Source organism: Pavona decussata, unplaced genomic scaffold (genome assembly GCF_977016875.1).
Source record: "Pavona decussata unplaced genomic scaffold, jaPavDecu1.1 SCAFFOLD_131, whole genome shotgun sequence".
Classification (NCBI taxonomy): Eukaryota; Metazoa; Cnidaria; class Anthozoa; order Scleractinia; family Agariciidae; genus Pavona; species Pavona decussata.
The window spans coordinates 1187501-1215000 of record NW_028145545.1 but is presented as its reverse complement, the minus strand read 5'-3'; the positions used below and the strand labels follow the sequence as shown (position 1 = coordinate 1215000).

General features: G+C 37.6%; 1 protein-coding gene across 6 annotated transcripts in view; it reads left to right on the top strand.

The window, feature by feature from the left end:
* Positions 1-27500, top strand: part of LOC146468405 (A disintegrin and metalloproteinase with thrombospondin motifs 6-like) — a 234253-nt gene that overhangs the window by 5428 nt on the left and 201325 nt on the right. For 5 of the 6 annotated variants that reach the window (XR_014867508.1, XR_014867507.1, XM_085124616.1 and 2 more), the window contains exons 2-22: positions 3161-3232; positions 7138-7205; positions 7333-7373; positions 7787-7856; positions 8362-8678; positions 10169-10292; positions 11632-11777; positions 14723-14806; positions 15505-15617; positions 16612-16625; positions 16768-16870; positions 18399-18536; positions 18793-18943; positions 19542-19637; positions 20096-20235; positions 20991-21057; positions 21626-21725; positions 23098-23216; positions 25515-25638; positions 26688-26777; positions 27222-27370. Coding sequence is in view for 4 of the 6 variants with exons in the window: in XM_085124616.1 (XP_084980742.1) it covers positions 7154-7205; positions 7333-7373; positions 7787-7856; positions 8362-8678; positions 10169-10292; positions 11632-11777; positions 14723-14806; positions 15505-15617; positions 16612-16625; positions 16768-16870; positions 18399-18536; positions 18793-18943; positions 19542-19637; positions 20096-20235; positions 20991-21057; positions 21626-21725; positions 23098-23216; positions 25515-25638; positions 26688-26777; positions 27222-27370 (2238 nt within the window). In the remaining 2 variants the exon portion in view is untranslated. Of the gene's footprint in view, positions 1-3160; positions 3258-7137; positions 7206-7332; positions 7374-7786; positions 7857-8361; positions 8679-10168; positions 10293-11631; positions 11778-14722; positions 14807-15504; positions 15618-16611; positions 16626-16767; positions 16871-18398; positions 18537-18792; positions 18944-19541; positions 19638-20095; positions 20236-20990; positions 21058-21625; positions 21726-23097; positions 23217-25514; positions 25639-26687; positions 26778-27221; positions 27371-27500 lie in introns of all 6 variants that reach the window. The other variant, XM_085124615.1, reaches the window with a different exon arrangement.

Here is a 27500-nt window from a genome sequence, read left to right as displayed (position 1 = left end):
TACACAACAAGAAAAATCGATAAAATTTGAATAAGCTGATTGAGAGTGTGCGTTTTGCCAAGACCCTCCCTCGTTCCTTTAAATCTCTGGCATCTACACTTACAGTGCAACGAACTCAAGCGGGGCCACCGAAAAACTGACACTTTGAAATTTAAAGAAATGTTCTCGTTTTTGATTGGTTTACAAACTACCAAAGCCAGACTCCTTTGTTGTAAACGTGACCTGTGACTGGCTGATCTATGTTGGGTGGCCCCGGTTGAGTTCGTTGCACTGTAACATAAAATAACAAAGTGAGACGATATAGTTAGATAAAAGAAAAAGCCTTGTTGTTGACTCTTTTATTAAACTAGTCCGGATAATTGGTCGTTATAAGGGATTCTATCTTATGAGCCTTGTCAGTTGAATGAACGTTTATTTACTGATGATCATTATTACCAGTGACCCAGAGGTTTACATAACAGATCTCCTAGAACAACAAAACAAGAAAAGGCGAAAATGAAAACAACGTGAAACGAAAACGAATGTAGTTCTCACATTGGCCAAATTGGGGATTTTTTAACAATAGTTGCCCAGTTAACTAGTTCAATTCATCGTTTTTCTTTGTATTCAAAACTGAAATAATTAGTTCTTTTACCGCTGAACTTGAATTGGGAATTCGATAAGATTAAAAATGATGCTGCATGTCGCGGTATATACATGTTTGTTTTCCTTGCTTTATAATCATTAAATTGTACAAACAGACCGCCGCCATCAGCTGCAGTTTTTATCGCTCTGACAAGGCTCCAAATTTTCGGTTTTGAATAAAGTCGAGACGTTTAATAAGGTTACACTTCAAACCTATTTAGTAATCTGCTTATCTTTATTACACCCGGTTCTATAAAAACCGAGAACTCTCAACTGTTTGCTCAAAGTTGCAGCGCGGATAGCTTCGGCGCTGTTGGAGGACTGAGCTAAGAAAAGAACAGAACGTTTAAGCAGTTAGACTGAATTCTACTTCAAGTTACAAATCACCAGTTTGTTCCTATTAGTAAGTCAAAATATATAATTTTAAAGCTCTAAGCGGCTAATTTCCGTCATATCGCCTTCGGAAGTAGGCTAATTACCGTGGTAGATATCCCGATTTACTCTGATGCTAAAGGTAGTGTCTTTGAATTTTCGTCTATGATTGTAACATGGTAGCATTATTCCACTTCGTTTGATTGGAGAGAGAGAAAAAGACGACGTTTAGTTCGCACACGCAGGAATAGTTAATGTTCCCAAAAGGCTCGCATTGGTCATATTTGTTCGCGAGGCACTTAGTCAGTGTTTTGGATAATCGTGTTAGCTGTGATGGAAAAATTATAGTTTTTTTTGGACTTTCGAAGTTGGTGACATTCTAAAATCATAATGTTCCGTGTTTGGAAAGATAAAAATACGTTATGGCTGAGCTGATAGTCGAGTACTGCCAAAAGGTCATTCCTGTTATATTTGTTCAGGAAGACCTTAATCGTCTTATATATTCCGATTGACCCGCGATGTAAAGAGAGAGTTACTTAAATTATTGAGGCCAACTGTGATATTGGTAAGGAGTTTAGTTTCTAAAGAAACTGTGGTACTGCGTCGGTGGGGGAGTGGCCCGAATATTAAGTTTTATGAACTGAGTTGGTCAATAAGGTAATTTATCCCAAGAGATTCGAGAGCTGGTCAACGTTTCGAGCGTTAACCCTTCGGCAGAGCGTATCAGTGTTTGGTTTATGTAGTGAGAAGTGAAGTTACACTACCGGTGGAAGCATAGTAACATGAAAAAACAAGAATGAATTAGTAGACTGCCATGTGTTTCTGAATATCGACTTATTTGGATTCATCTTTGTCATTTCTTTCAACATCCCGAAATTATGATTGCCTAAAGTGTCTCCTCACCTCCTCACCAACGTAATAACTTTTTATAATATCGTCGTTAAAAAGCTGTAGGTTATAAGGGTCCAGTGAAAATCGAGGTTTTGAAAGGTGCAGGACTACTGAATGCGTGACAATTTCGCTCCCTCCCACCCCACCCACCGAAAAGGCCTCTTTCGCGCTCGAGCGGAGACAAATAAAGGACTAGAAGGAGGGTGAAATATCGTCCCCCCCACCCCCTTTTATTTTTCTTCCCCTTTTCCTTCCTCTTTTTTTATGAAGGAGCCTTCGCGAAGGAGAGTGTGAAATTTTTATTAATATCCATCGCTAAGATGGTTAAAAATGAAGTGAATAACTATGGATTGGTTTAATCAAATTTTAAGGGAAATTTAAAAGTTCTGGTTCCCCTAGTAACGGTCACACGTGCACATATCTTTTATGTATAATTTTCTCTTTAGTTATGACTTGGCACAAATAACGCTTTTTTTTTATATATCCGCATAAGAAATGGCAAACGTTGCGAATAATTTTTTTTTTTTACCCAACATTAGTATTGTCAGTATTAGTATCTTTTGATCGTGACCTGAAAAGAAGGGCGGATTCAGCCAGCATTCAGCATGAAGGGGGAATATTTGTGTCATTGTTTACGGTTACATCGTTAAAATCTTCCTATACTTCTTACTTGATTTGTTTTCAAATACTCAGCTGGGTGCGTGTGGATAAAAGTGTTCGGAAATATACGCCCAATTGCGATACGACTTGTACCGGTTTTATGCTTTACACGTATGCTGTTCATAGCCCCTTCGCTGGTATCCTTGGAAATTCAAGAAATATTCACAGAAACAATTTTTAACAGCGTTTATTGCCTTATCCCCAAACGTTAGGCCAAACGAAATGAACGTGAAATCGAAATGTATGATTCGTCGATAAATTCTTTTTGCTCAACGACCGATGGTTTTGGTGTCGTAATTATTGTTATGCTGACGATAATTTGTCACCAAATTCAAATTAGCTTTGCAAATTGCCCTTAATTTGTGTACCATTTCATCAGTATTTAATGTTCCGAAGTATTTTAGGTCTTTTATTTTATCCACTAAGTTTTAACTACAGAAGAAATTATCCCCGTTGAAATATGTTTGTCAATAAAACTGAAAGTTGTTAACGCGGAAAAAATGGGAAAAGGCCAGAGTGTGATCAATGATAATGTGTAAAGAATCATGAATATTTAACAAAACATGAATTAAAATTTGAAAGAAGTTTAAAAAGTTATTGTTTTGTTTGGCAGTCGCAGATCTCCCAACCTCCTTCACGGATCAGATAGGCAGCGAGTGAACGGCGTCTGCAGTCTCTTCGATTGGTAAGTAAAGCTGTCCATTTTGAAGGTATTTTATTTATAAATCGTGCTAATGTTAACATTTGAAACCATTTTCTTATATCGCCTACTATTGTCGTGCCATCAATATACTGTTGCGAACTATTCTAAGTTGCTAACAATAGGACTACAGTGTGACTAAGGCACTTAACTAACGGGACCGACAGTTAAAATTCTGGAAGTTAGAGTAAGAACACTTATCCTCAGCACTATCTGTAAATTGAGAACTCTCTCTACGGTTTCCAGTAAAAAAAGATGCATTTTACGCATCTTCTGTTAGTTTAAGTTCATTTAGTTTAATTTAAAACAGAGTAATTTTTGAAGAACGACCTGAAGAATTTATTGCTCGGTTAAAATGACAAAAATAAATGTAAGCCTTACTGATTAATTTTTCATCCAATATGAGATCTAAAGTATATTATTGTAGACAAAGTATCGTTATTTAACTGACAAAGTTATTATGCCGGTAAAAAGGGTGCGGAGAGGAAACGTGGCAGATTGTTGTAGAGCATCAAACTTACATAGAGGGTTGTGGTGGGAGAGGTTCGTGGGGGTAGGGGGTGGGGATACTTGAGTTAGGATAATATCTTCCCAAGTTAAGAGAACAAGAAGAGCAATATCTCACATATCATATAAGAGATTGTCTAAAAAGAAGCTACTTAATATATTATGTGGATAATTTATTGTCTACAGGGTCTGACTTAAGACGTAACCGTCACGGTAATGAACAGCTTAGTCACAAGTTCTAGTAATATCATATCGTAATATTGTTTAACTTTGTGTTTAGTTCTTGTTGAGGTCATTTCTTGTATTCTGAGTACTCTTGTAACTATAAGGTTCAATCACTTAACAAGACACCTTGATTGAAAGAATACGACTAGTTATGCAATAATCGTTACCGGGCGCGAGCAAAAGGGAGGAGGAAAGAGGGGTCACAGGACCCCACTCTAACCCCCCCCCCCCCCTCTCCCCCATCGTACGCTCGAAGGTGCTCCTGGCTTTATACATGTTTGAGAAACTCGACCCCATTTCCTTGAAACGCCATCATTCTGCTTTGGAGAAACAAAACTGTTTACGTTCGATCATAGTAATCGATTCTACAACTGCTGATAAAAATTTACAGAGCATGATCTGACTAACGGTAGACAGAAATTAAAATTTTGACCGCCTTTTCCCACCTTTTCGTCCTCCCATTCGCACACCTTTCGCGCCTGTTTTGTTCTCCCATTGCCACGGCCGTAACCACCTTTTCCACCTTTTATTTGTGCACATGTCACTTCATCTTTTGTGTTCCGTATTTTTGCTACTCTTTGATATTCAAAGTCTTTTGTCTAAAAACCCCGGCCGTTTAATAATTGTGAGAATCTGCAGTTACGTACAGGGAAAAAGCCATTGGAAATGATCGGTTTGCACGACTCTTCAAGTGGAGTTGATGTCCTTTTGATAGCTAGACGACTCAAGAACTTCGAAATTAAAGCCAGTAGAATCCTGAGGCAGGAGGCAGGGGGGGGGGGGGACTCCATTATATAGGTATGTTTATTGAACCATTTTGGACTGAAAGAGTGTATAGATTTTAAGTATTTTTATTATATCTCTAAGTTAGTACGCGCGGTGTGATTGGTCAATTTTGCGGGACGTATTTTACTGTACGGCCCGCTAAATTTGCAAGTTTAATTTCCTTTCGCGCGTGCCCGATTAACCTCATTTTTTCCTGTTGATTTACGCGCGCCATAAATCAACGGGAAAAAACGAGGATCCGTAACTTACGGTTAGTAAGAGGTATTGATCTGAAAGTCTGCGAACCGATATGGGTTTTGAAGAAACGGGTATGGAGAACAGGTCTGAAAATTGGTCTGAATGTTAGAGGCCGGGTCTGAGAAAAGGTAAAAAGTTCAGATATTGTTCTGAAGTAAGGTCAGGGTTTGAAGACCTGTGTTGGACATCCCCACCAAAATTGCTGAGTAGTGACCCCCCCCCCCCCCCCCCCCCCTCCCACGCCCCGGATAAATGTACACGTCGGCACACAACTCTCGTATTTCTGCTTAAGCCGGCGACACACCTGGTGATTTTATACGCCGAAATTTGATCGCCAACGAAAATCGCAAGCGATTTTCTCCACCGATTGAAGCGAACACACTTGGCGATGTTTCCGCCGATCGCGGTCATGTGGCACGTCAACTTTGTTCCCGGGCTCCATCGAGGAGCATTTTGAAAAGTCATGTGATAAAATGACCCAACCTGATCGATTGACTTTACTGGCGAATTTAATCGCCGATATCTGACATGCCAGATATCGGCCATTTTATACGCCGATCGAAGATCACAATTGCTGCACTGTGCATGCGCACACCTGGCAATTTACGCCGATCGCGGCGATCTGCGTATAAAATCGCCAGGTGTGTCGCTGGCTTTAGACGCTTGTTGTCGTAAAGGCATTAGTCGCCATTTTGGAGAATTCCTTTTAAAAGGGCTAGCTAGTATTGGCTTATAACCAAACATGATCAATAAAATCCATTCCATTCAAAATAATAATTTGTCATCGGCTGAATGGATGAGAAATCGATCATGGAAATTAAAATTCTATGTAGATTTCGACGCATAAATTTTCATATAATATACCTAAAGATTCCGAAAGCCAAAGAGTTCAATTTTTAAAATAAAGTGGTTCGATGAGCATCCTCCTTTCGGATCTTGTTGTTACATCATGAAATACCAGCAAATTCTGTCATCATCGGCAAAGTGTATATCAAAGCGACGGTGGTTTTCAATCGAGTAACGTAAACTGAATGGCGATATTTAAAATGTAAACAAGACAATAATCCAAACAGCGACCATTTCTTTAAAGCCCCTATAATCTACCGTGTCCAAAAACTGCTTTACGTCCATTAAGATTCCTTACTCAAGTATGAAGTAAAAATTCACAACAAACGATAAGAGGCGAATTAATAAACAAAAAAATTAAAAAGATCTTATCGATCTCGAAAAGTTCACATTATTGGGAATTACGACTGCCGGATCCGAGAACGCGAAGCGAACACAAGTATAGCACAAATACAGTCGAGAGCGGGCAACCGCGTGTCACCAAGTCAGGAAGATTGGTCGTGTTTTGACTTCTATCTGGTTGAGAAAATTGCACGAGTTATCCTTCGTTCTCAGCCACTAGAATTACTAGAATTAGGGATTATCGTCCCATTTTCTTTTACTGCTGTTGCATTTCTTGCCTAGACAATTCTCGTTCTGTGGAGAAGAATTTAACAATAAAGCAAAATAATAAAAAGAATCCTTAGGACTTACGTATGCTTCGATTGCTGGTGGTTTCTCTTCTTTCTAATGCACTAGAAGACGAAATCCCCGGCAGACTGCAGCATTTACTTTAATAATTTTTAGTCCGAAGCATCGTGGGCATGGATGCGAATACTATGTTAATGAAGGATGAATATTTCGTTTATTGGATCAAACTCGTTTACGTAACATGTGCTTTAAGAATTGCAGAAGTTTAAACGCTACAGTGATGGATTCATTTCTTTGACACTTCGGAGACCCTTTTGTTTGTTTGTTTCTTTTTTGATACTTTCAATTCTCTAGAAAACTCGAACTACAGGCATGCCATGGAGTTTCATAAAGTACGAAAAATGGCCGTACAGGAAATATAATTTTTAAATACTGATTATTATTTATGATTGAATAAATATATATTTAATTGTTTATTTATTTATATTTTTTTGTGGCGTAAGATTTATAAGCACAAAAAGGTAAGTTTGGTAGTACATATACATGCCCTTAATTACCAAGATTTAGATAAAATCACTCTCATATAAAAACATACTCGTCAGAAAACAACAAAAAAATGTGTTAGAAGAATGTTAACTGAATTCGTTTTTTCACAACAGTTATCCAGAATTACACATGGATATCTCTGTGTGGCTGTGCGTACTTGTCTCTGCCATTGCTCTCCAAGGTAAGAATTTGCATTAATATAAATTATGGTCAACAATTATGTTTTGTCAGTTTATCAGGGCGTGCGCAAGTTTGTCGTCTTTTGGACATTTACATGCAGTGTTAATGCATCTCATTTTGATTCGCAGCTGACATTGTGACGTCAAAAGCAATGGATACTGACAAAACGGTTTGTACCTATTCTTGATATTTATGGTTTAGCAAACATTATAAGCCGGGTGCCATTAGCAGCATACTTATGTGCATAAACAGAAGCATAAATTTTTACAAATGGATAAGGGGTTAGCCAAGAAGGCCAGGTATCCAATTTCGATGTTTTTATTTAAATTTTACATTAGGTTTAAAAATTGAAGTAATTATCACCACTTGGGAGTTTACCGTCCATGGAAAGAAGAAGGAAATTCATTTTTGTACAAAATATTTGTTAAGCGACATCAAGTATATGTTTCCATATCCTCTTACTCGTTCCACTAATAAACTATTTCAATTACAAGAAATCATCTGATCGAGTTTTACGTGTGTTTAAAGTATATTTTTTTCTTGGTGTTTTCATGTGACTTTTTGATATTTGCTTTCTTGCAGGGTAAACTTCATCTGAGTATGAAAAGGAGTGAACTTGAGGAATACTTTGGTGTGAGCTCACCCGACGAAGGTAGAAAAAAGCTCTTCTTTGCTATAATGTCTCGTAGCTGTCTAAGCCCTATTCGCACACCTCTTTTAATATTATAAGTACTGTTTCAGACGTTTACGCTTTCATTGTTTACAAGGATGGATTTTCAAAAGCATGAGTTCGTAAATAAAGTTGCTACAGAAGACTCAGTTATCAAAGGATTACCGGATTTCGAAGTGCATTCGCCTGGACCGAACACCAATACGCATTTACAAGGAAACGTTTTCACCCAGTTTTCGATATGTGATCTACAAAAGTTACTCTATCGAGATCTTTTAACTGATACGCATCCATCCTTTTCCCAAGTCTGCGTTTTGAAACGTTTCTACTTCGGGAATCTCGCACAAAAAAGCTTTCGTTTTCGAAGAACATTCGTGAAAACCCATCCGCGTTGTGAATTCCTGCCCACTCATGGCTTTGAAACAATCCCATGGCCGCTCAGAGGATAACTCGTTGTAATCTGATGTTATTTCGTTCCCTTCCACAGTGCCTGAATACGATGTCATATCACCCTTTCAAGCTGACCAGAAGGGCAGATTTCTCTCTCACAATCTTGACGTACACGCGATGCAAAAACGTGGAATGGAGGAGCCCAACGAGTGGCATTACAATGTCATCGCATTTGACATGTCACTCCATCTAAAGCTTAATAAGTACAAAGACCTCGCGTCACCTGGTATGAAAGTTGAGCGACACCAAAATGGCAAAGTCATTAGAGAGGATGCACCCAAGAGTACCTTCTTAAATGGTCACGTGAGCTCAATCCCGGGCTCTTCTGTTGCTATTAGTAACGATAACGGTCTGGTAAGTGAAAATATTGCTACCTCATAACCTTCTAAAGTTGTAATGTATTGTTCTCAAGTTTTGCGTTATTTGCGGATAGGCATCGCCAAGTCGCTTCAGGCGATTCATCTTCTGTTTTTGCCCTGGCTATTCCCCCCGGTTATTAAAACGTTGATTTCAGTAAATCATTAACAATTATTCAACGAGCACTCCTTCGCTATGATCATCTAATATCCAAAAAGCGTGACTGGAATAATTGATTGCATTATTAAAAACAAACAAGAAATATTGCAAGATCTTGCTGATTTCTCTTTGCAAGAAAAACCAGAACACAATCTGATGGGCGCTATTTCTCCGGCATGGTATAATGGCTCAGCTTCTTAGTATCATGACCGCTAAGCCAACCCTGGAATGGCATTATTCAATAGCTTTTTTGATAATTACATTTAGTTTGCGTGCAAGAATGAGATTTAAGTTAAAACGTCCGGAGCTTCCTTTGTCTTTTCCCTTACCCAGAGTAGAGCCGATAACCCCTAATTATAACCTCCGACTTGAGGTTTTAGTAACAAGGAACTATTGTCCAGGCTAGTAAACTAAGTCTATGACATTTTTTCACTTCAATAACAAAACGTTTTATCATTTGAGAGACAAACCAGGCGGGTTGACTTTAGGCCTTGGCGGATTGTGCTCCTAAAAGTGTATATTATGCTACTAGCAGTGCTCGAAATTTTGCAAATTATGCCAAAAGTATGCCAGAATTCCCGAGTTATGCTCCTGATTTTCGAAATTATGCTGACAAAATGACGTCGATTCTGTACATATAGGCGCGCAAATGGCGCAATAACGACACCAAATTAGGATGTTTTTTAAATAAACCGTTGCTGTAAATTTATTTGTGTTTTATGGCAGTTTGTCTCCAAAAGGTTAACCGCGCACGCATAGTTCACCGAAAGAGGCCTAGTAACTAACCATGTCAGAACAAAGTCGATACTACAATTAGCGTAGCTAAAACACGTATTGCAAGAACATACTACCTAAATTTAACTTATTTCTGTAGAAAATACACCATATTTACTAGATTTTATGAATTTATGCTCCAAAAAGTGCTAAAATTTGCTAAGGATGCCCTGGCAGTGCTCGTTTAAAAACTTTTGCTTTTTTGCCCCAATTATGCCAAAAACTTTATGCTAGCACAATCTGCCAAGACCTAGTTGACTTTGAAAAGAAGGTCTGGACCTCCAAAATCTCTGCTTTAGATCCGTTAAAGGATTTTAGTTTGTTGCTGTTTCTCGACAGCGGTGCAAAAATTGTTTGTCGACACCATACGGTTTAGCCCTTTTCTAAGAAGCACCACTTCTAAATTCCAATTCAAAGCCGGAAATTGAGACACACAGGTTTTTCGTCGATAAGGTTTAGTGTTCGAAATGACTTTTTGTTTTTGCGTTTCTTTGCTATTGTACCAACAAATATTCCATTGACCTACTCCGTAAGTAATCTTTCCCTTCTTTTAGATTGGACTAATACAGCTGAAGGATCAAACTCTTTTTCTTCAACCGCTGGCCAGCCACCTTGTGCCCGACAGTAATCCTGAAGAAAAACGTCATCTTATTTACAGACGCTTCGTGAACAATGACGGTATTGCAAGCTGGTTTTACCTCTTATTTTCTAGTTCTTTGTTCTCTACATCCCTGAATGGCTTTCGGCAATGCCAGAAAGACCTTAAAAATAATAAGATACAATAACGAAATAATCTTAGAACAAATCGACGTATAGGTAGGCGACGAATAGCCTAAAGGGCAGAAGGTTTATTATGTATTTCTTTGAGCTGAACTGTACATTCCCAATTCCTTACACAAGGTTTTCCACTATCCCCACCATAATTGCAACTTGTCTCTTCCACGTTGAGAAGAACCCGCAAACTGACTAGATAGATATTGTTGTTGTTGTTGTTGTTGACCGACATATTTGTCTTGACTAAATAAAACATTCAACATTCAAACTCGAATCTTGAAATGAAGCTTTAAAATTAGGCTCCCTTGCCATTTATCTCCCTTTGAATTTTTAGCCTGTAATTTTACGTTCCATAAAGTTATGTCTAACTCGGCGGTAGTCGTCTCTTATGATATCGTACACGGTGGAGACTGAAGAGGAGACTAGGACGGAAACGCAACGAAGGGGAATCTTACCCCGCGCGCATCTCTCTCGCGCTTCTCCTCTCGGCCATGAGAAACGACTAGGGACGAGTAAGAAGCTATATTATATAAAAAATGGCAGGAAGAAGCACGACAATGGTAGCAGGCCGCAAAGGTGCTTAGAAGAAAGAATTAATAATCTTTTGCTGCAATCATAACCTCTGCTCTTAACTTGTTTTACATTGTAATCACTATCGCCACGACCATCATCATCATCACCATTATCGTCATCATAATGAACATCGTTATTACCTTCATTATCATAGTCACCATCACGTGTGTCATCCACTGATCTAAAAAAATCATGTGTGTCATCCATATCATCATCATCATCATCACCATCATCATCATTATTATCATCATCATCATCATCCTCATCATCATCATAGCCATGATTATCAATATCACCATCGCTATCGCCACCATCGTAAAGCCTTAGCTTGAATGAGACCAAAAATTTTTTTGTAAACATGGAGAAGCAAACTGTACAATAATAATTCAATATCTTTCACTGCCTAAGGGATTTCTTACACAAGTACAAAACATAGAACTACCTTAGACGGTGTGAACGAGACAATTACAGGAAATAACCGCTTAACCGTTATAATTTGAAGGTCACAATATTTCATATATAACAGTCCCACAGTATGAAGAGTGTGCGCAGCCCAATGACTTTCATTTAATCGTGAGAAATTGGATCTTCATCCATGAGTGTGCAGCACGGGGGGAACTGAGACTCTAGTAAAGAAAGACTTAAGCTTATTTTTTCTTTTAAATTTTAGATGTGGGAGAAATAAAAAAGAATGAACCTCACAACCATACACATCATCACAGCTATCTGGAGATAGGCCTGATTGCAGATAAAAATACATTATCGATGCATGGCGGATCCGGGACTAAAGTTCTTCTCCAGAGGATAGCGTTCCTTGTATGTTTATTTTGTTTCATATAGCAGCTGCCTGTGTATTTTAGTACAAAAGCATTCCTACGGCAATAGTTATAATAAGGTTAGTCTACGTAAGGCTAACCATTCTCACCTACTCACGCATGTGCAGTTCTTAGAATGGTTGACTGTATTGGCTGAATAAACAATATCGGTCAATAAACAAACAAGAGAAACAATGTAAAAGAAAATTTGTTCCTAGAATGGATACGGCTCCAGAACAAGGCAGGGCACGTTATGATGTTTACATAATGTAGTATTCCTAATCGTGATAGCCCTGAAGTAGACGAGAGCAGAAGCCGTTATTTCTTTAGGCAGAGAACTGAGAGAATAGAGCTCCGTTTAGGTAGAGAACATTCGTTTTGGGGGGTTTGGCACTGATCTACAGTATTTAGGCCTAAGCACTGATTTGAACAGTTAGTTGTCATTTGTTGTCATGTCCAACTCTCTCAAATAAGTTAAAAATTACCATCTTCGTCAGCTAGCCATCTTTGGTCTACTGGGTATAGAAAGGAGGTATAAAACAAATTAACTACTTTCCCGGCGTACAGTAATTAGATTTTTTTAAACTTCTTTTACCGTATGAAATAAGATTTTTAATGTATACGCATCATAAGGCGTCCAACCTTGTTTTGGAGTATCCATTCTAGTTAACAACCGTAAAAGAAATATGATGTTAGCTTTTAAGCCCGATACATAAATGATAGATTATTATTATATAAACACTAATGAAATGCCAGGTGAGCTTTCGCGCGAAAATATTATATCTTCACACGTGAATTATCGCCGTTGCTATGGTTACATAATAAATCGCACCTTTTGCAATAATTTGGTGTTTCATTGGTGTTTATATAATAAACAGAACATTACTTGGCCGCTTGGAGATACGAAGTTTCTCTTCTCGTGTTGAAAAATATTTCGCGAGTGAGTGCAGGCGAAGATAAATTTCGTAACTCCGCGCGGTCATGTAATACTGGTTCTACATTTGTAATCTCGTTAATGTTAGGAATTTTCCACGTATGGTCTTCGCTCAAATTCTGAACTTTTCTTAGTACCACCATCCACGAAAACGAAGAAGACACTCGGTGACAGGGCTTTTACTGCTGCTGCACCATCACTGTGGAATAAACTGCCGAGCGCAATAAGGGACGAGAATAATCTTACACGTTTTAAGTCCAAATTGAAGACATTTTTATTTAGAGTTGCTTACAATACGATGTAAGGACTGTAAGAATTGTAAATAACTATTTTTAATTAATTATTTTTTTTATTTTTTACACATACAATTTGTTAGGCGCATTTGATCATATGTACATGCTAATTTGCGCCATACAAATATTAATTATTATTATTATTATTATTATTATTCTATTTATTGTTATTATCATTATCATTATCATTATCATTATCATTATCATTATCATTATCATTATCATTATCATTATCATTATCATTATCATTATCATTATCATTATCATTATCATTATCATTATCATTATCATTATCATTATCATTATTATTATTATTTTTATTATTTGTATGCCAACATTATAACGCGTTTCTTTCACATTTTTAACTCACCGCAGGATGTTTGTCACACTGGTGAATCTAGCTTAATGGCTTAGCTCCTGTAAGTCTCTTGTAGGTCGGTGGTAGAGCATCCGAACTAGTAATCGGAAGGTCCCAGGTTCGACTCCCGTCGGAAGATCTCGGATTTCCTTTTTCCAAGTATCCTTGAGACTGAAAAATTCATCTATCAAGAGAAATAATGGGAAGAGAAGATAGGCACCGTGTGGGCCGAAAACAACTAAAAATTTAAAAAGAAAATCCACTTTGTGTTCATACTCTATGAAATTTATGAGATATAACAAAAGAAATAAATGAGGACCTGGCTAGTGTGGCAGAGTGGCGCCTTAATGACCATAAACTTACACTGAACGTAGCCAAGTCTAAGTTTATGATAATTGGGAGCTTACAAAGGCTGAAGGCCCTCGGGACATTTAGCTTACAAATCTGTGACGAGTTCCTTGACAAGGCGGATTGTTATAAATACTTGGGAGTTATTATAAACGAGATCCTAACTTGGAGTGATCATGTTGACTACATTTCAACCAAAGTAAATCAACGACTTGGCATTCTCAGAAAGATCAAACATTTATTGCCAATACACACCAGAGTATCCATGATCTTGCCTCTCCGTGGATTATAGTGACATTGTGTGGGGAGATAAACACAACAAAACTCTAATGACTAAAATCCAGTTATTGCAAAACAAAGCTGCTAAATTGATCTTTAACAAAGCTAAATACTCTTCCGCAACAGAGGCAATTAACGAGCTTGATTGGCTAGTTTTGTCAGAAAGGCGACGGCAACACTGTCTTTCTTTTGTATTTAAATGCATGCATGGGCTGATTGACTGGAATTTTAATTTTACGCACTTAAGGGAAATCCACCCTTATAACACTAGGCACAAGGACAACGTTAGAATGCTCAAATCTCGGTGCCAGTGGGGACAACAGAGACTGACTTATCAAGCGATACAAGAGTGGAACGCTCTTCCAATGTCTATAAGGAATTCAAATAGCCTTGATTTATTCAAGACTGAGCTTTTGTGATCTATTCTGTCTAATTTTGTTACATCGTTAACTCTATCTTAGGATTTTACTGTGATTGTCTCTTTTTAACTTTTTTTATATTTAATAAATTTTTTACCTATTGTTTATTTATAATTTTTACTCAGGACCAGCCTGAAAACCACCCGAGGGTGAGGTTGCCTCCTGACTAAAAATATTTTTTTTAAGTTGTTTTTATTTATTTAAAGAAATCCTGCAAGTGAAGCCGTAGTTTTGCCTAAAAATCTGGAATTACTGCTTCTAAGCTGTTGTATGAAATGAGAAAAGTTAATCAAGAACACTTTTATTTGATTGCAGCTGAATGCTATTTACCATGATCATTCCCTAGGCCGCAATAAAATCACCATCAAACTAAAATGGATAAAGCTTGCGCCAGATGATGTGAGTATCTACTGATTTTTGTCCTTTATTATATTTTAAAATAGGGTAAATTCAACCGTCGGACGTACAGGGGACATGATTTCTTCCCATTCCCTACCCCCTACCCCCGACTCTCAAGCGTTTCCAACATTTCTCTAGTAGCTTTTATTTTAGGATACTAAGGCTTTCAGCAACTGTTTATGTCTTCCTCCTGCACATTTTAACGATATTTTTTTTTCGAAAAAGATCTGATACTGCCGTGAAAGCCAAGTTTTAATTTTCTACTAAAAGTGGGCAATAAATAAGCTCTTGATTCTTTCATTAACCCTGGCTTTTCACCTTGCATAGATACAAACCTTGAGCAGATTGAAACTGTAGTTGAATTTGATCCGATCACGTTTTGTACAGAACAGTTCGTCTCCTTACAAGTTTTGTACTGAATTAGCTTCAATCTGCACCAAAACTTTACTAGCGACGCTATATTACTGTTAAGGTGACTCGAAAAAATATTTCTTATATATGATTTCAACAAATTGATTGCGCAACTCTGTCACCCGTCATGTTTTAAACGTAACCACAAAGTCATTGCAAGGCGCAGACGGAGAAGATCCTTTTTTTCGGGTGTTGTAAGCCATTTAGGCACTTGAAGATCTAAATGCAAATTTGATATTTCCTGTGAAATTAATTAATTATTTGGTTTGTTTAAATTTATTTTTCAGCTTGATTATGGCGCTGTTCCCTCTAATGAAGCCAAACTGAAGGCCTTAAAAACCTGGGCAGCTGCCAACATCCCACAGTCTAAGCGTCCTGATATCATTTCCTTAATTTCTCGGTAACGTGTCATGATCGTTCGCTAACAAAATGCACTATATTTAAGGTTTGGTCTTATTTTCCAATTAATTGGGTGATGTACGGTTTCTAAAGGGTAGAGACGGAGAGACAGAGGACACTGTTGGAGAGAGAAGGGGAAGGTTTTGAAATCATAAAGATATGCACACTCCCTCCTCCAATGCCCCTTCCACTGACAACAAACTGCTCCCTTTACAAAATAATAATAATAATAATAATAATAACTCCTTTTGAACTAGGTAAGTAGCTTTCAGTGTGAAAAGCTTGTATAGAGTTCGATTTTAAATTGTTTGTATTTTAGTGCTTGTAAAATAAGTTTTGAATTTTTAATTAAAATTGTGTTAGTTATAAAATAATAATAATAATAATAATAATAATAAATTTAAAAAATCCAAAAATCCTTTGCACATAGGTTCAAGAAGAAGAATTCGAAATCGATATGCATAAAATAAAATTTGGAAAAAAAGCAACACCAAGAAAATGTACTGCTAAACGGTTTTTATTTGAATGGTCACACTTTAGATTTTATCCACAGACTCAGAATTTGGAACCAACTTATACTGTACACCAAATAAAATGAGCACCACAGGAAAGTACTACTTAGTAGCTTTCAACTCGTATGAATGGTCACACTTTAGGATTTCATCCACCGGCACTGAAACGTTAGAAGCACCTTGTGCAGCATTATAAACAGCACCGGAAAAAGTTGAGCTTTTTGTCGAATTAGTTTGATAGATGTCTTGACAATTATAAATTGTGCTTAATCAAGTAACAGTCCCCATCCAATTTAAAGACAAAATATTAAAAGAGACGGAATTCGTCACACATAAGGGAGACAGACGCACGTAAATCTGACGAAAATTTGTTTGTTTTGTATACTTGGTTTGTTATTTGTTTGTTTTTGTTGTTGTTGTTTTTCCGAAAATAATCATCGTATTCCAAGAACATTCTAAAAATACTTATTTTTTACTTTTCAGGGGAGGCATAGGAGGTAAGTTTGTTGTTGTTGTTGTTGTTGTTAGATCATCTTACGTATTTATAACGACACGCTCCATATTTTCAGTGAAGCTAAACATAGCTGTCTCAGTAACCAAGTGTTTGTCACATGAAGGAGTTTTCTTTTTAAATTTCAGGTCTGGCAGATTTTAATAATATTTGCCGTGGAACGAGTTACGCTGTAGAAAATGAGATCGGATTGCAAAGTGTTCTTATTCTGGCACACGAAACAGCGCACACGTAAGTTAAAAACCACTGACTGACCAATCATAATAATATTACCCACAGTTCTCGCTCGACAAGCCTCATACAAAGACGTTCCTTGACTTGTCACGTCACGCAATCTTTCCCAGGAATTTCGTGGGGAAGATTGCGTGACGCAAGGAGATAAGGAACAGTCTGGGTAAGAGGCTATCGTTCAACTCAACCGTGGCACAGATATGTTACATTGCTAATTTATTTGAACACGTTCGTGAGAGCAACTTCTGATTCTAAGAATTCAAGGTTTTTTTTGGCTTTGTGTCCGGTATTCTTGAATTTAGCCAGAGTATCAGCCATTTTTGTCTAAGTGGGTGTTGGAATGGGGGAGGAGGTAGAGAAACAGCAGAAAATGAAGAATATGCTTCTTTTGCTTTCTTCCCTCAAGTCCCCTTACCATCCCCCCTCCCCTCTCCCCTAAGGAAAGCCTGATAGTCAGTCTACCTACAATAGGCCTTATCACGGTTTTCGACTACATTTTGAAGAGTAAGCAAACACGTCTTGAAATAACTTACAGTGTTTGTATGGAAATCCGATGTCAAATAATTTTCATAAAACATCGATTCTGAAAAATTCTTGAAATTGGAAACTTTAGGCACTATGCAAAGGATTTTACAGAAAATAACTGAGGAATGTAGCTGTGCTAGAAAGCATCTAGTTGCGTTTTGACATTTCCACACATTTGTCTGTATAGCGAACCAGCCGTGAACTGTTATATAGTTCACGAGAAAAAAAATAAAGGGAAATGTATGGAAAGTTCAAAACACGACTGGACGCTTTCTGGCACAGCTACATCCCCCTCCTTTTTTTTTTTCTTAAAATCCTTTTCCTAGGGCAACATGAACAGATTACCTTTTCCTAGTGCCAAAAGTTTCCAATTCATGAATTTTTCAGAAGTGATGTTTTATGAAAATAATTTGACATCGGATTTCCATACAAACACTGTTAATTTGAGACGCGTTTACCTACTCGTCAAAATGGCGTCGAAAACCGTGATAAGGCCCATTGTGATTGGATACCGCTGTTTCCAAACAAATAGGCGCGTGAAGTAAATTAATAATAAATTAATTAAGAAATATTAAGTAAATTAAATAAATTATTTTCAGAAGCCAATGACTAGCAGCCTCATTGTGTATTAATTCATCGAGTCAACTATTTTCCGAGTAAAATTATTTTTAGAACTGCTGTGTTCCCACGAAAGCCGGTATGACATATGATAGTTTAGTTTCTACTGCTCTTCTTGGTTGGTTCTTTAAACTGTGGGCGTTTCCAAGGTCCGTGACACCCGTTCTAAAAATATCTCTACTCGGGAAACGGTTGATGAGATAGAGGCTCACAGCCGTGGTCTACTGATTATTATGTGTTTGGCAGGCATTATGTAATAATCATTCTTGCAACACCGTTAATCGGTAACGTACAGATTTAGTTTTTACGGGACAAATTTCACGAAATCTTCCAAGTGAAACAATGCCTTAAAATCTCAGCCAAATGTTTCCTTATATTTTTGAAGACTTGGGGTTGACCACGACTCCAAGAAGAAGGAAGGATGTCCAGATAGCACCTACATCATGTCTACAGCTGTGACGGGAGGCACATCAGCGGCAAAGTGGTCCCACTGCAGCAGGGAAATCGTCCAGGCTTTGTTAGAGTAAATAAACAATTTTTCTAAATGAAATATTTGATATCTGTAACCTGAGTTCCAGAGGTTATGTAATGTTTAAAAAACGAACAGGAGTGTTTTATTGGGTTTAAAACCACGAGGCGTAGCCTTGTTTGTTGTTTTTTTTTTTATTATGTTAATTTTTTTCCTTTATTCTTTTAATGCAAAGCTATTCAAAAATAATTTACGTTTAAATCAACCTTGTGGTATATAAACCCGTTTTTATTTTGGTTCTCCTTTCAAGCAAACACCCAGCCTGCCTTGAAGATGCTGCAAATGCCAAGTCTTCTTATATGTCGTCGTTTAAAAAGAACATGCCAGGAGTTACTGTGAATGGTGACAAACAGTGCGTAGACGAATACGGATCAGGATTTAAACAATGCCGTTACAAAGTGGTAAGAACGAAGTAACTTATGTTGATTGACACAACCTAAGCCTGTCGGTTCTTAAATTACGCACAAAAAAGACATTGAGACATTTAAGTGCGCGGTGATTGATTTTATCATGAGCTAGTTGAATAAATGCTTTTTGTCAATGTATAAGGTAATATTTTACTTACAGCCCTGACATATTAGGGACTTTAAGATTGGGGTTTTATCTCGTTTCCCGCAAACCGCTAACGTCTAAAAGAGACGTGACTCGGCTCCTGCCATCCAATTTGACGTTTACGTTGCATTAAGTGAATTACGGCAGAGTTTTCCGCTAATTTTAAAACTATAAAGCCAGGTTTAAACGTCAAATTTACTTTCTTGAAAACGTTAACTCGATGAATGATAGGCTTGTTTGATTCAGTTGTGAGATTATAAGAATTACCAACCAACTTTTGCTTGCATCGATACTATCCTTCGTGCAGCCGCCATCTTGTTTTCCTGCGATACCCTTTATACATAGGTAAAAAGTCGAACTTTAAACGGCCGGCCGACGTTTGCGGTTTGCGGTTTTAGAGGAAACCCTGTATCTTATCGTCTCCATTCTATGTTGTTTCCCGTCTAGTCTGACTGTGGTTCGCTGTACTGCACCCGCGACGGTTCTTCTTGTTTCAGCAAAATTGCTCCTCCTTTGGATGGAACTTTCTGCGCAAAGAGACACGTAAGGCATTTTTCTTGAATTGTCAGTTTGTTGGATTGAAATCTTGTCATAATTCAAAATAATTTCAACGGCTTTTCTTTGATTGACGTCCTAAAAAGGCAACTTTTTCCGACACTTTAAAAGGTGGTAGATTGTGTGTTATTGGTGACCGTAAGGTTGAAGGAGACTATGCTTAACCCAGTGACGCGATGATCTAAACTGAGACGAGGAGTTAATCGCAGCCGGCATGATCTTGTGATCTTGATCCTAGTTGTCCGGCCGGGATCTGAACCCGCGACCTTCAGCTCATTGATAGGAGAAAAGGGTACTGCTTTTATCAGAATAACATTTTGGGAAATCCATTGTAAACTTTTTTTTTTCGAGCTACCACCTTATTGACCATGAGCACATGTACGAATTGATTTCCTAATTGTTATAATATTTATTATACTCGTAAAACGTTATGTCGTTCTTTGTAGTGGTGTATTAGTGGTGAATGCATAGACGATGGCTCTACAATAGTCGACGGGGGATGGAGTGAGTGGAGTGATTGGAAATCCTGTTCCAGATCATGTGGGGGAGGAATACAGTGGAAAACAAGAACCTGTACAAATCCAGTGTATGTAAACATTTTCCTCCAAAAGATTTTCCTCAAATGAAAAATACTGAAATTGCAGTTAGGAATGGACATGATGTAACCTAAAACGTGTATGTCTCTGACTTGTAAAAAACGTTAAAAACAAAACGTCTTGAGGGATAATAACTATCCTTTAGGATTTATCAAGAGTTGCGACTTCTATCGCAACGCCCCTCGTCACGTGTCAAGTGACAACGACACTTTTAACATGGTAACGAACGGCAATTTTGATGTCCTACCGTTCATACTATCCTGCTATCAACAAAATGCGAGAACTGGTGCTCAAACAAGTTGAGCTTGCACTCATTCATTCATTCATTCATTCATTCATTCATTCATTCATTCATTCATTCATTCATTCATTCATTCATTCATTCCTTCCTTCCTTCCTTCCTTCGTTCGTTCGTTCGTTCGTTCGTTTGTTCATTCATTCATTCACTCACTCATCCATCCATCCATCCATCCATCCATCCATCCATCCATCCATCCATCCATCCATCCACCCACCCATCCATAAATCCATCCATCCAACCAGCCAGCCAACCAGCCACTCATTCATTCATTCATTCATTCATTCATTCATTCATTCATTCATTCATTCATTCATTCATTCATTCATTCATTCATTCATTCATTCATTCATTCATTCATTCATTCATTCATTCATTCAATCCTTCGTTCCTTCGTTCATTCATTCATTCAATTTAATATCACTTATTTATCATTATTTATTGCAGGCCGAAAAATGGAGGAGAGGAATGTGAAGGAGAAGATAGAGACTTTCCTAGAATCTGCAAAACCAAAGTATGTACATGTAATTCAAGTATTCTTTGTCATAAAACAGATGTTGAAGGGACTGCTGTATAAATTAACACTAACTGTCATTCTTTCCTCTCTACAATCATATTTTGGAGGACAGCATTCCGTCGGAATGAATGATTTTGTCTATTGTCTAAGTGTCTTGATATTGTTATGAGCACAAAGCAAATGCTGTTAAGGTCGAGGCAATAGAACTGCATCCCGCAAACAACTTGAAAGCTGCAGAGGACACTTCTCAGAATGCTTCCGGGGCAGTTTCGCTGTTTAAAAGCTTTGAGTCGCAGATAACTTCCTCTTCGGGAATGGAAATAAAAAGAAATCTAAGCAAATTAGACTCTTAACCATGGTAGACAGTGTAATATAATACTATAACACTTCGATCAAGACATGATCGATTGACAATACTCATTACTGTCTTCTACCTGTGATTGAATCAGAAATAATTTGAGAGGTATTTTCTCTGGAATAGGATTAACAAAGGACTATGCAAGACTGAGGTCTTGTCTTCATTTCCTCTTGACACTGACTATGTATATATATATTTTTCTCATAGCCTTGTCCAGAAGGAACTCCTGACTACCGTGCTTCACAATGTACAGCTTTCGATCCCAAATTTACCACGTTCTACTACAGGGCTGGAAAAGATGCAAAAGGTAACAAACAAACAAACAAACAAACAACAAAACTGTATTAAAGGACAGTGTAAACGAACAGGTTGGGCCAGGATGCACGTTTATATATTTATTTATCTTTTTGTTCTGGTTATTGTTGTTGGTGTTGTTTTTGTTGTTGTTGTTGTTGTTTTGACAGAGTAGAATTTTCATACTAAAAGCAAATTTTGCAACTTGGATGAACTAAGGTCAAACATGGACCTTAGAAATCTACCAAGCTCCTTACACCTTATCTGTAGACGCTAGGGCGTATAGTTTAGACAAGTTAAAAAAAATAAGTCAGTGATAACTTTAGGCTTTTCACATCTTTTAACTAATTTTAAACCTGTTTCGATTACCTTGTAACTTAGTTTGTCACTCTTGAATTTCTTATTTAATTCTGTATTTTATATTCATGGAGGGACACCCTAATTAACCATTGTGTCAGCCTTTCAGGTGTTACCCTCATTAAATATTGTCTTTATTATTATTATTATTATTATTATTATTATTATTATTATTATTATTATTATTATTATTAAAAGAAATGATTTAGAAATACACCGACGTTTCGGTGCATCTTGCGCCATTATCAAGGTTACATAATTAATGATAAAAAAGTGGTTTGTAAAAAGGCTAAGTTGAAGCGAATTTGCATAACATAGCGGCAACCAACATTGAATGTGCAGGCCGATTCTCTTCGTGCTAAAGTATTTAAGTAATTAGCCTGCCGCTATGTTATGCAAATTCGCTTCAACTTAGCCTTTTTTATCATTAATAATGTAACCTTGATAATGGCGCAAGATGCACCGAAACGTCGGTTCCTATCACTCATATTTCTTGTTTCATTATTACACGTACTATTATTATTATTATTATTATTATTGTTTAGTTCAGTCGTGTAGGCATTTTTCTCTTTAATATCCGGGTGGAGGGGGGGGGGGGGGGGTGTGGGGTGGGAAGATGTAGGAAGGCATGCTAATTTAATATGTATCCTACTTAGGAAGGCGTTGTGCGTCAAGTTCCCGGTTGCTGTGTCGTGCATAAAAAGGCAGGCAATAGACATAAGAGCCATAAGATCCGTCCATTTGAGATGAGTCAGTCCTTTACAATGTGTATTGAAAGCATATTAAGCAAATATCAGTCACCCTCGAAGAAATGGCAAGTGGCGGATTAACAGGGGCTTGTCAGAAAATAGGGAGACCCATCGGTTCCTTTCGGGTAGGGGAGGGATGAGAGACGGGGTGGGGCGAGTAGAATTGCCCCATCCCCCGCCACCCCCAGCTTCAGAAAGCTATAAAAAGCGTTGTACAGAAACAAACAAACGTTCTTCAGTTCTGAGTAGATGATTAAAAGACGCTCTTCTTCATTTTAGACGTATGCAATTTGTATTGCAAAAAAGGAATGTCGTACACCCCTAAAGGAGTGGTAAAGGACGGAACAAAATGCAACCCAAGTTCTGGGTTCGATGTTTGCATTGGTGGGGTCTGCCAGGTATTATTATTCCTCAAAATTGAGCAGTATATATTAACTTTTATCTACCGAAGTGAAGGTGGATACTGGTGGAAACGTATCAAATGAGGGTGCGTTCGATTGGCTCTGGGGCCCGTTTCTCGAACGTCCAGGTAACTTCTCTGGCCCGATAAGTGTCTTTGGTGATAAATGTTTCTTAGCAGAAGTCCATTTTTGTTAGCTTTAAATACTAAATTCTAAAACCTTATAATTCTATGAAAACATTGACCAAGTATCATGTCTCTAATCACTGTGTAATCGGCGAAAAAACATTTAAAAACATACTTATCGGGCCCGGTAACTTACCGGGACTTTCGAGAAACGGGCCTCAGGCCTATTCCGGAATAGGAATACCTACAATCTGATTATAAGAAATCTCTCATAAGAGGCTGTTGGAGTTACTGGAGAACAAAATCGCTCTTAAATTACCAGTGTCATCGAAAGTTTACAGAAATGACTTCCAAAATTTACTTTAAAGAGAAATCTAACAGCTATTCCGCTAATTCTTATTTCGGAGTACGGTCAATCGAACGCAACCTGATATAATTATAACCTATCATTAACCAATATTCAGGTGAATGATTATTTGAATTTAGACCAAAGCAGTCTATAGCCATACCCAAATAGTCACTTTACTTGTGACTAATTTGTCGCCGAAGCTTAGGTGTGATATCCATAAATTACCGAGAGAATAAAATACAATCCGGAGTTAGGGGGGCAAATCAAAGCGCACGAAAAACACTATTCCATGGTACGAAAAAGTCAATGAAGTACGGACTATATTTTACAAGAGGAAAACTTAATAATTATTGCCAATGACCCGAAGATAATTGAGGGAAGTTAAGGCAGGAGAAAAAAAGTGAAATTTTCTATTCACAACGCAGCTTTTGGTATAAGGAAAACATGACATATTGTATCCTATATCTTGCGTGTTCTATTCTAGAATAGTAATGCATGAAGACTCCTCTTAATCTTAATCCTCTTAACTAGTACAGCCACAATTTGATTATTGCAACATTGTTTGGGGAAACTGTGGGATAACCTTAAGGAATAAGGTTCAAAAGCTACAAAACAGAGCAGCTCCGTGTTTTGACCTACTCAAGCAATGACGTAGATGCTGGTCACCTTTTCAAACTTCTAGGGTGGAAAAACCTAGCTTGCCAGCAACAATTTCAAAGAGCTACGATGGTTTACAGGTCTCTGCACGGGTTGGCTCCAAACTATCGTAGTTCTAAATTTGAAAGGCGAGAAGTCGCATATAACCTAAGGGACTCTGACAACAAACTATTACAAAAACAGCTTCAGCTTTAGTGGCGCCATTCTCTGGAACAGTCTTCCTTGTAACTTAAGGTGGGGCTTTACCTGAATTTGAGTGAAATTTGAAGAGGTTTAAGAATGGATAGAACAAAGAAAATGATTTTTGGAACACTAACAGACAGTCGATAACCACGCAAGAGCACCCCAGGTTGCTAGTGGACTAACTTGGTATCCGTCTATTAATTATTAACTACAAATTCTAATTTTAAAACTTCACTAAATCTTCAACATTTCTTATTTCTTTTAATTTTACCAATCCTTCAAGAAAAATTATTTCCTTCCAAATATACCTAAAAATCACCCAAAAATTCATAAAACACCCCAAATCATTGATTTGCGTTATGAATGGAGGGTTTTTGTGTTGCTTGAAATGCAAACAAGATATTTCCATTTGACCGATTTTAAGCGGCGTGAAAACGGCTTTCAGGTGAACCCCCACCTTAAGGGAAGCAGAGTCCCTTGGGCAATTTGGACGATTACTCAAAGAACTGTAAGGCACGGCATTCGTGGAAAGCAGCCTCTTCTTTTTATTTAAATATTTTTATTATATTAGTATTAGGCATTTTTAAAGCTGACGGAGTTTTGTGCCGTGGATAAATAAAGATTATCGTATCATATCATATCATCGAGAGCATTTTTACCCGGAAGTAACCTTAAAGATACCATCTTAATTTCTGTCGTTAATCGGTAACCCCGTTTCCATGTTCTCTCCAGTGTGAACGCACGGATGTAAGGTTTTTCGGGCTTAATTGTTCAACCCTTTAACCCCTAATATCAAAGGGCAAATTTTCCTATCTCATACTGGGGAAAAGTTATTAAAATATCAAGAAAATTTACCTTGGGTGATCATATCCTTAATTCTCATGACCTTGGGGGTTTACTAAACATATAAATTACAAGGAGAAATTTGATGCTGATCACTGTTAGGGCGCAAAGGGTCAAAACCATGTTTTCTTCTTACAGCCCGCAGGTTGCGATAATGTCCTTCGTTCTGGAGCTGCGTTTGATCGTTGTGGAGTTTGTGATGGGGACAGTACGTCATGTACCCAAATCAAGGGAACTTTCACCGAAGACTGGCAGGAGAAAGGTTAAGTGTATCAGCAGCAGCAGCAGCAAATTATTTCGCGTTATTAAGGCTGACAATTTCTATTTCATGGATCAAAGACTGCAAATTGGAATCAGGGTAATGGCGTCAAGAAGGTTCACATCGGTAATGAAAAAGCTTGCAAGTGGATTGAAGTTTGAACATCATTTTTAACAGTGTTTATATCTCGCATCGATATGACTCTGGTAACGCAGTAATAACTCAATATCTGTTGGCATTTTGTAGACATCTATGTCCTAACGGGGTCACTTTTGACGGCATTATCTTTCCCGAGAAAAGGGGGCTTGAATGGCTACTCTCACTGTCTAAATAGCCACGAAACTAGCCTAGTGCGCGGTACGCTGGAATGTTTGTATTAAAGGACGGTCCTTTTTTGCTACTGCGCAAAGGTATTTTTGCGCGGTTTCATGGCTATGTGATCTAGGAATATCTTAGTGAGAACTATTGAAACCCAAAAAGAAATTTGGGGGTAATCACGCTGTTTTCATTTCATTGTAGTTAGTCTTAGTTTTCCTATGCAAGCTCTAACAGAAATGTATCAACATGTCTTAGATAGAACAAAAAGAAAATGGGTAGTAAATTCGGTTCTTCATTACCAAACGATATTTAACTGGAAAAGAAAAAGATGTACAACATTACGAGGTCTACATTTGGTTTGATTGGATTAATAAAGACATGTGGCCACTACCGCATTGCGGTGTTTCTACAGACAACAGTCAGTCATTTGGTTCTAATTTTAAGCCCTTTTTGAAGAAATTCTCTTTTGTGGCAATCAAAATCAGTCGAAACTGATAGTGAGCAATACTTTCCTGTTCTTTCTACAATGTACAAGATGATTCCAACTTTTGATATTTCTGACGTAATCTTAAGGGGTGAACATTGAAGTAACTGCTCTAAAAGTTTTATATAAATTTTGTTTTTGCATTCTTTCCCTTTTCTTCCAGAATGTAAGCATTGAATTGACTTCTAGGAATTGAGAAAAAGTGCCTACCTTCGCAATTTTATCTTTTAATTTATTTATGATCAAACAGGAATTGAGAATGCAAGAAAGATGTTTGTGGTGCCAAAGGGATCAAAAGAAATCTGGGTCTTTGAGAAAACTGCCGACAAAGACCAGTTAGGTAGGGAATTAAAGGATTCTTAAGCATCCTCGAGTTTCTACAATATTTATAGTTTAGCCGTTGAAATTATTACTACAGGTATTGTGATTGGCCTAAACTGATCAAATAACCTGATAGGTTTCCAATGACAGTTTGTTGAGCAGGTAGATTAAATATCGTAATTTGTAATAAAAGAATCTCATTACTTGAAACTTGAGGTGAAGTACGTTTCTGTCTTACTGAAGCGCATAAAGCGTTTTTTTGTTTGTTTACAAGTGCCAACAAAATTTTCTCTCACACACTAATGTATTGCACGAAGATAACCATCCAAGTCCAAGGAAGAAATTTATACCCAGTTTTAAATGCTCGACATGATCCATTTTCGTCGTTCCTTACAGCGTTTTAGTACAAGCACTTGGTTGAGATTGTAGAATGAGCTAATTCTTGGCATGAATTTATCTGCAGCTCTACAGGACTCGAAGGAAAATTTACTGTTTGAACCAGGTCGTGTAAGAAAGATCAACGCAGCAGGCAGTTTGATCACATATAGCAAGAACAATGGTAGGGAATATTTCTACATTGCCGGACCAACAACCGAGTCTCTCACATTCCTGGTAAGAATTAAAAAGTCAGACGAGGTTTTTTTTGTGGGGAAAGGGCCAAAGTTTGTCATAACCAACCTCTATCACTCCTTTCTGTACCACTGTCACAGCATTAATTAAATTTATGACCATGGAACTAAGA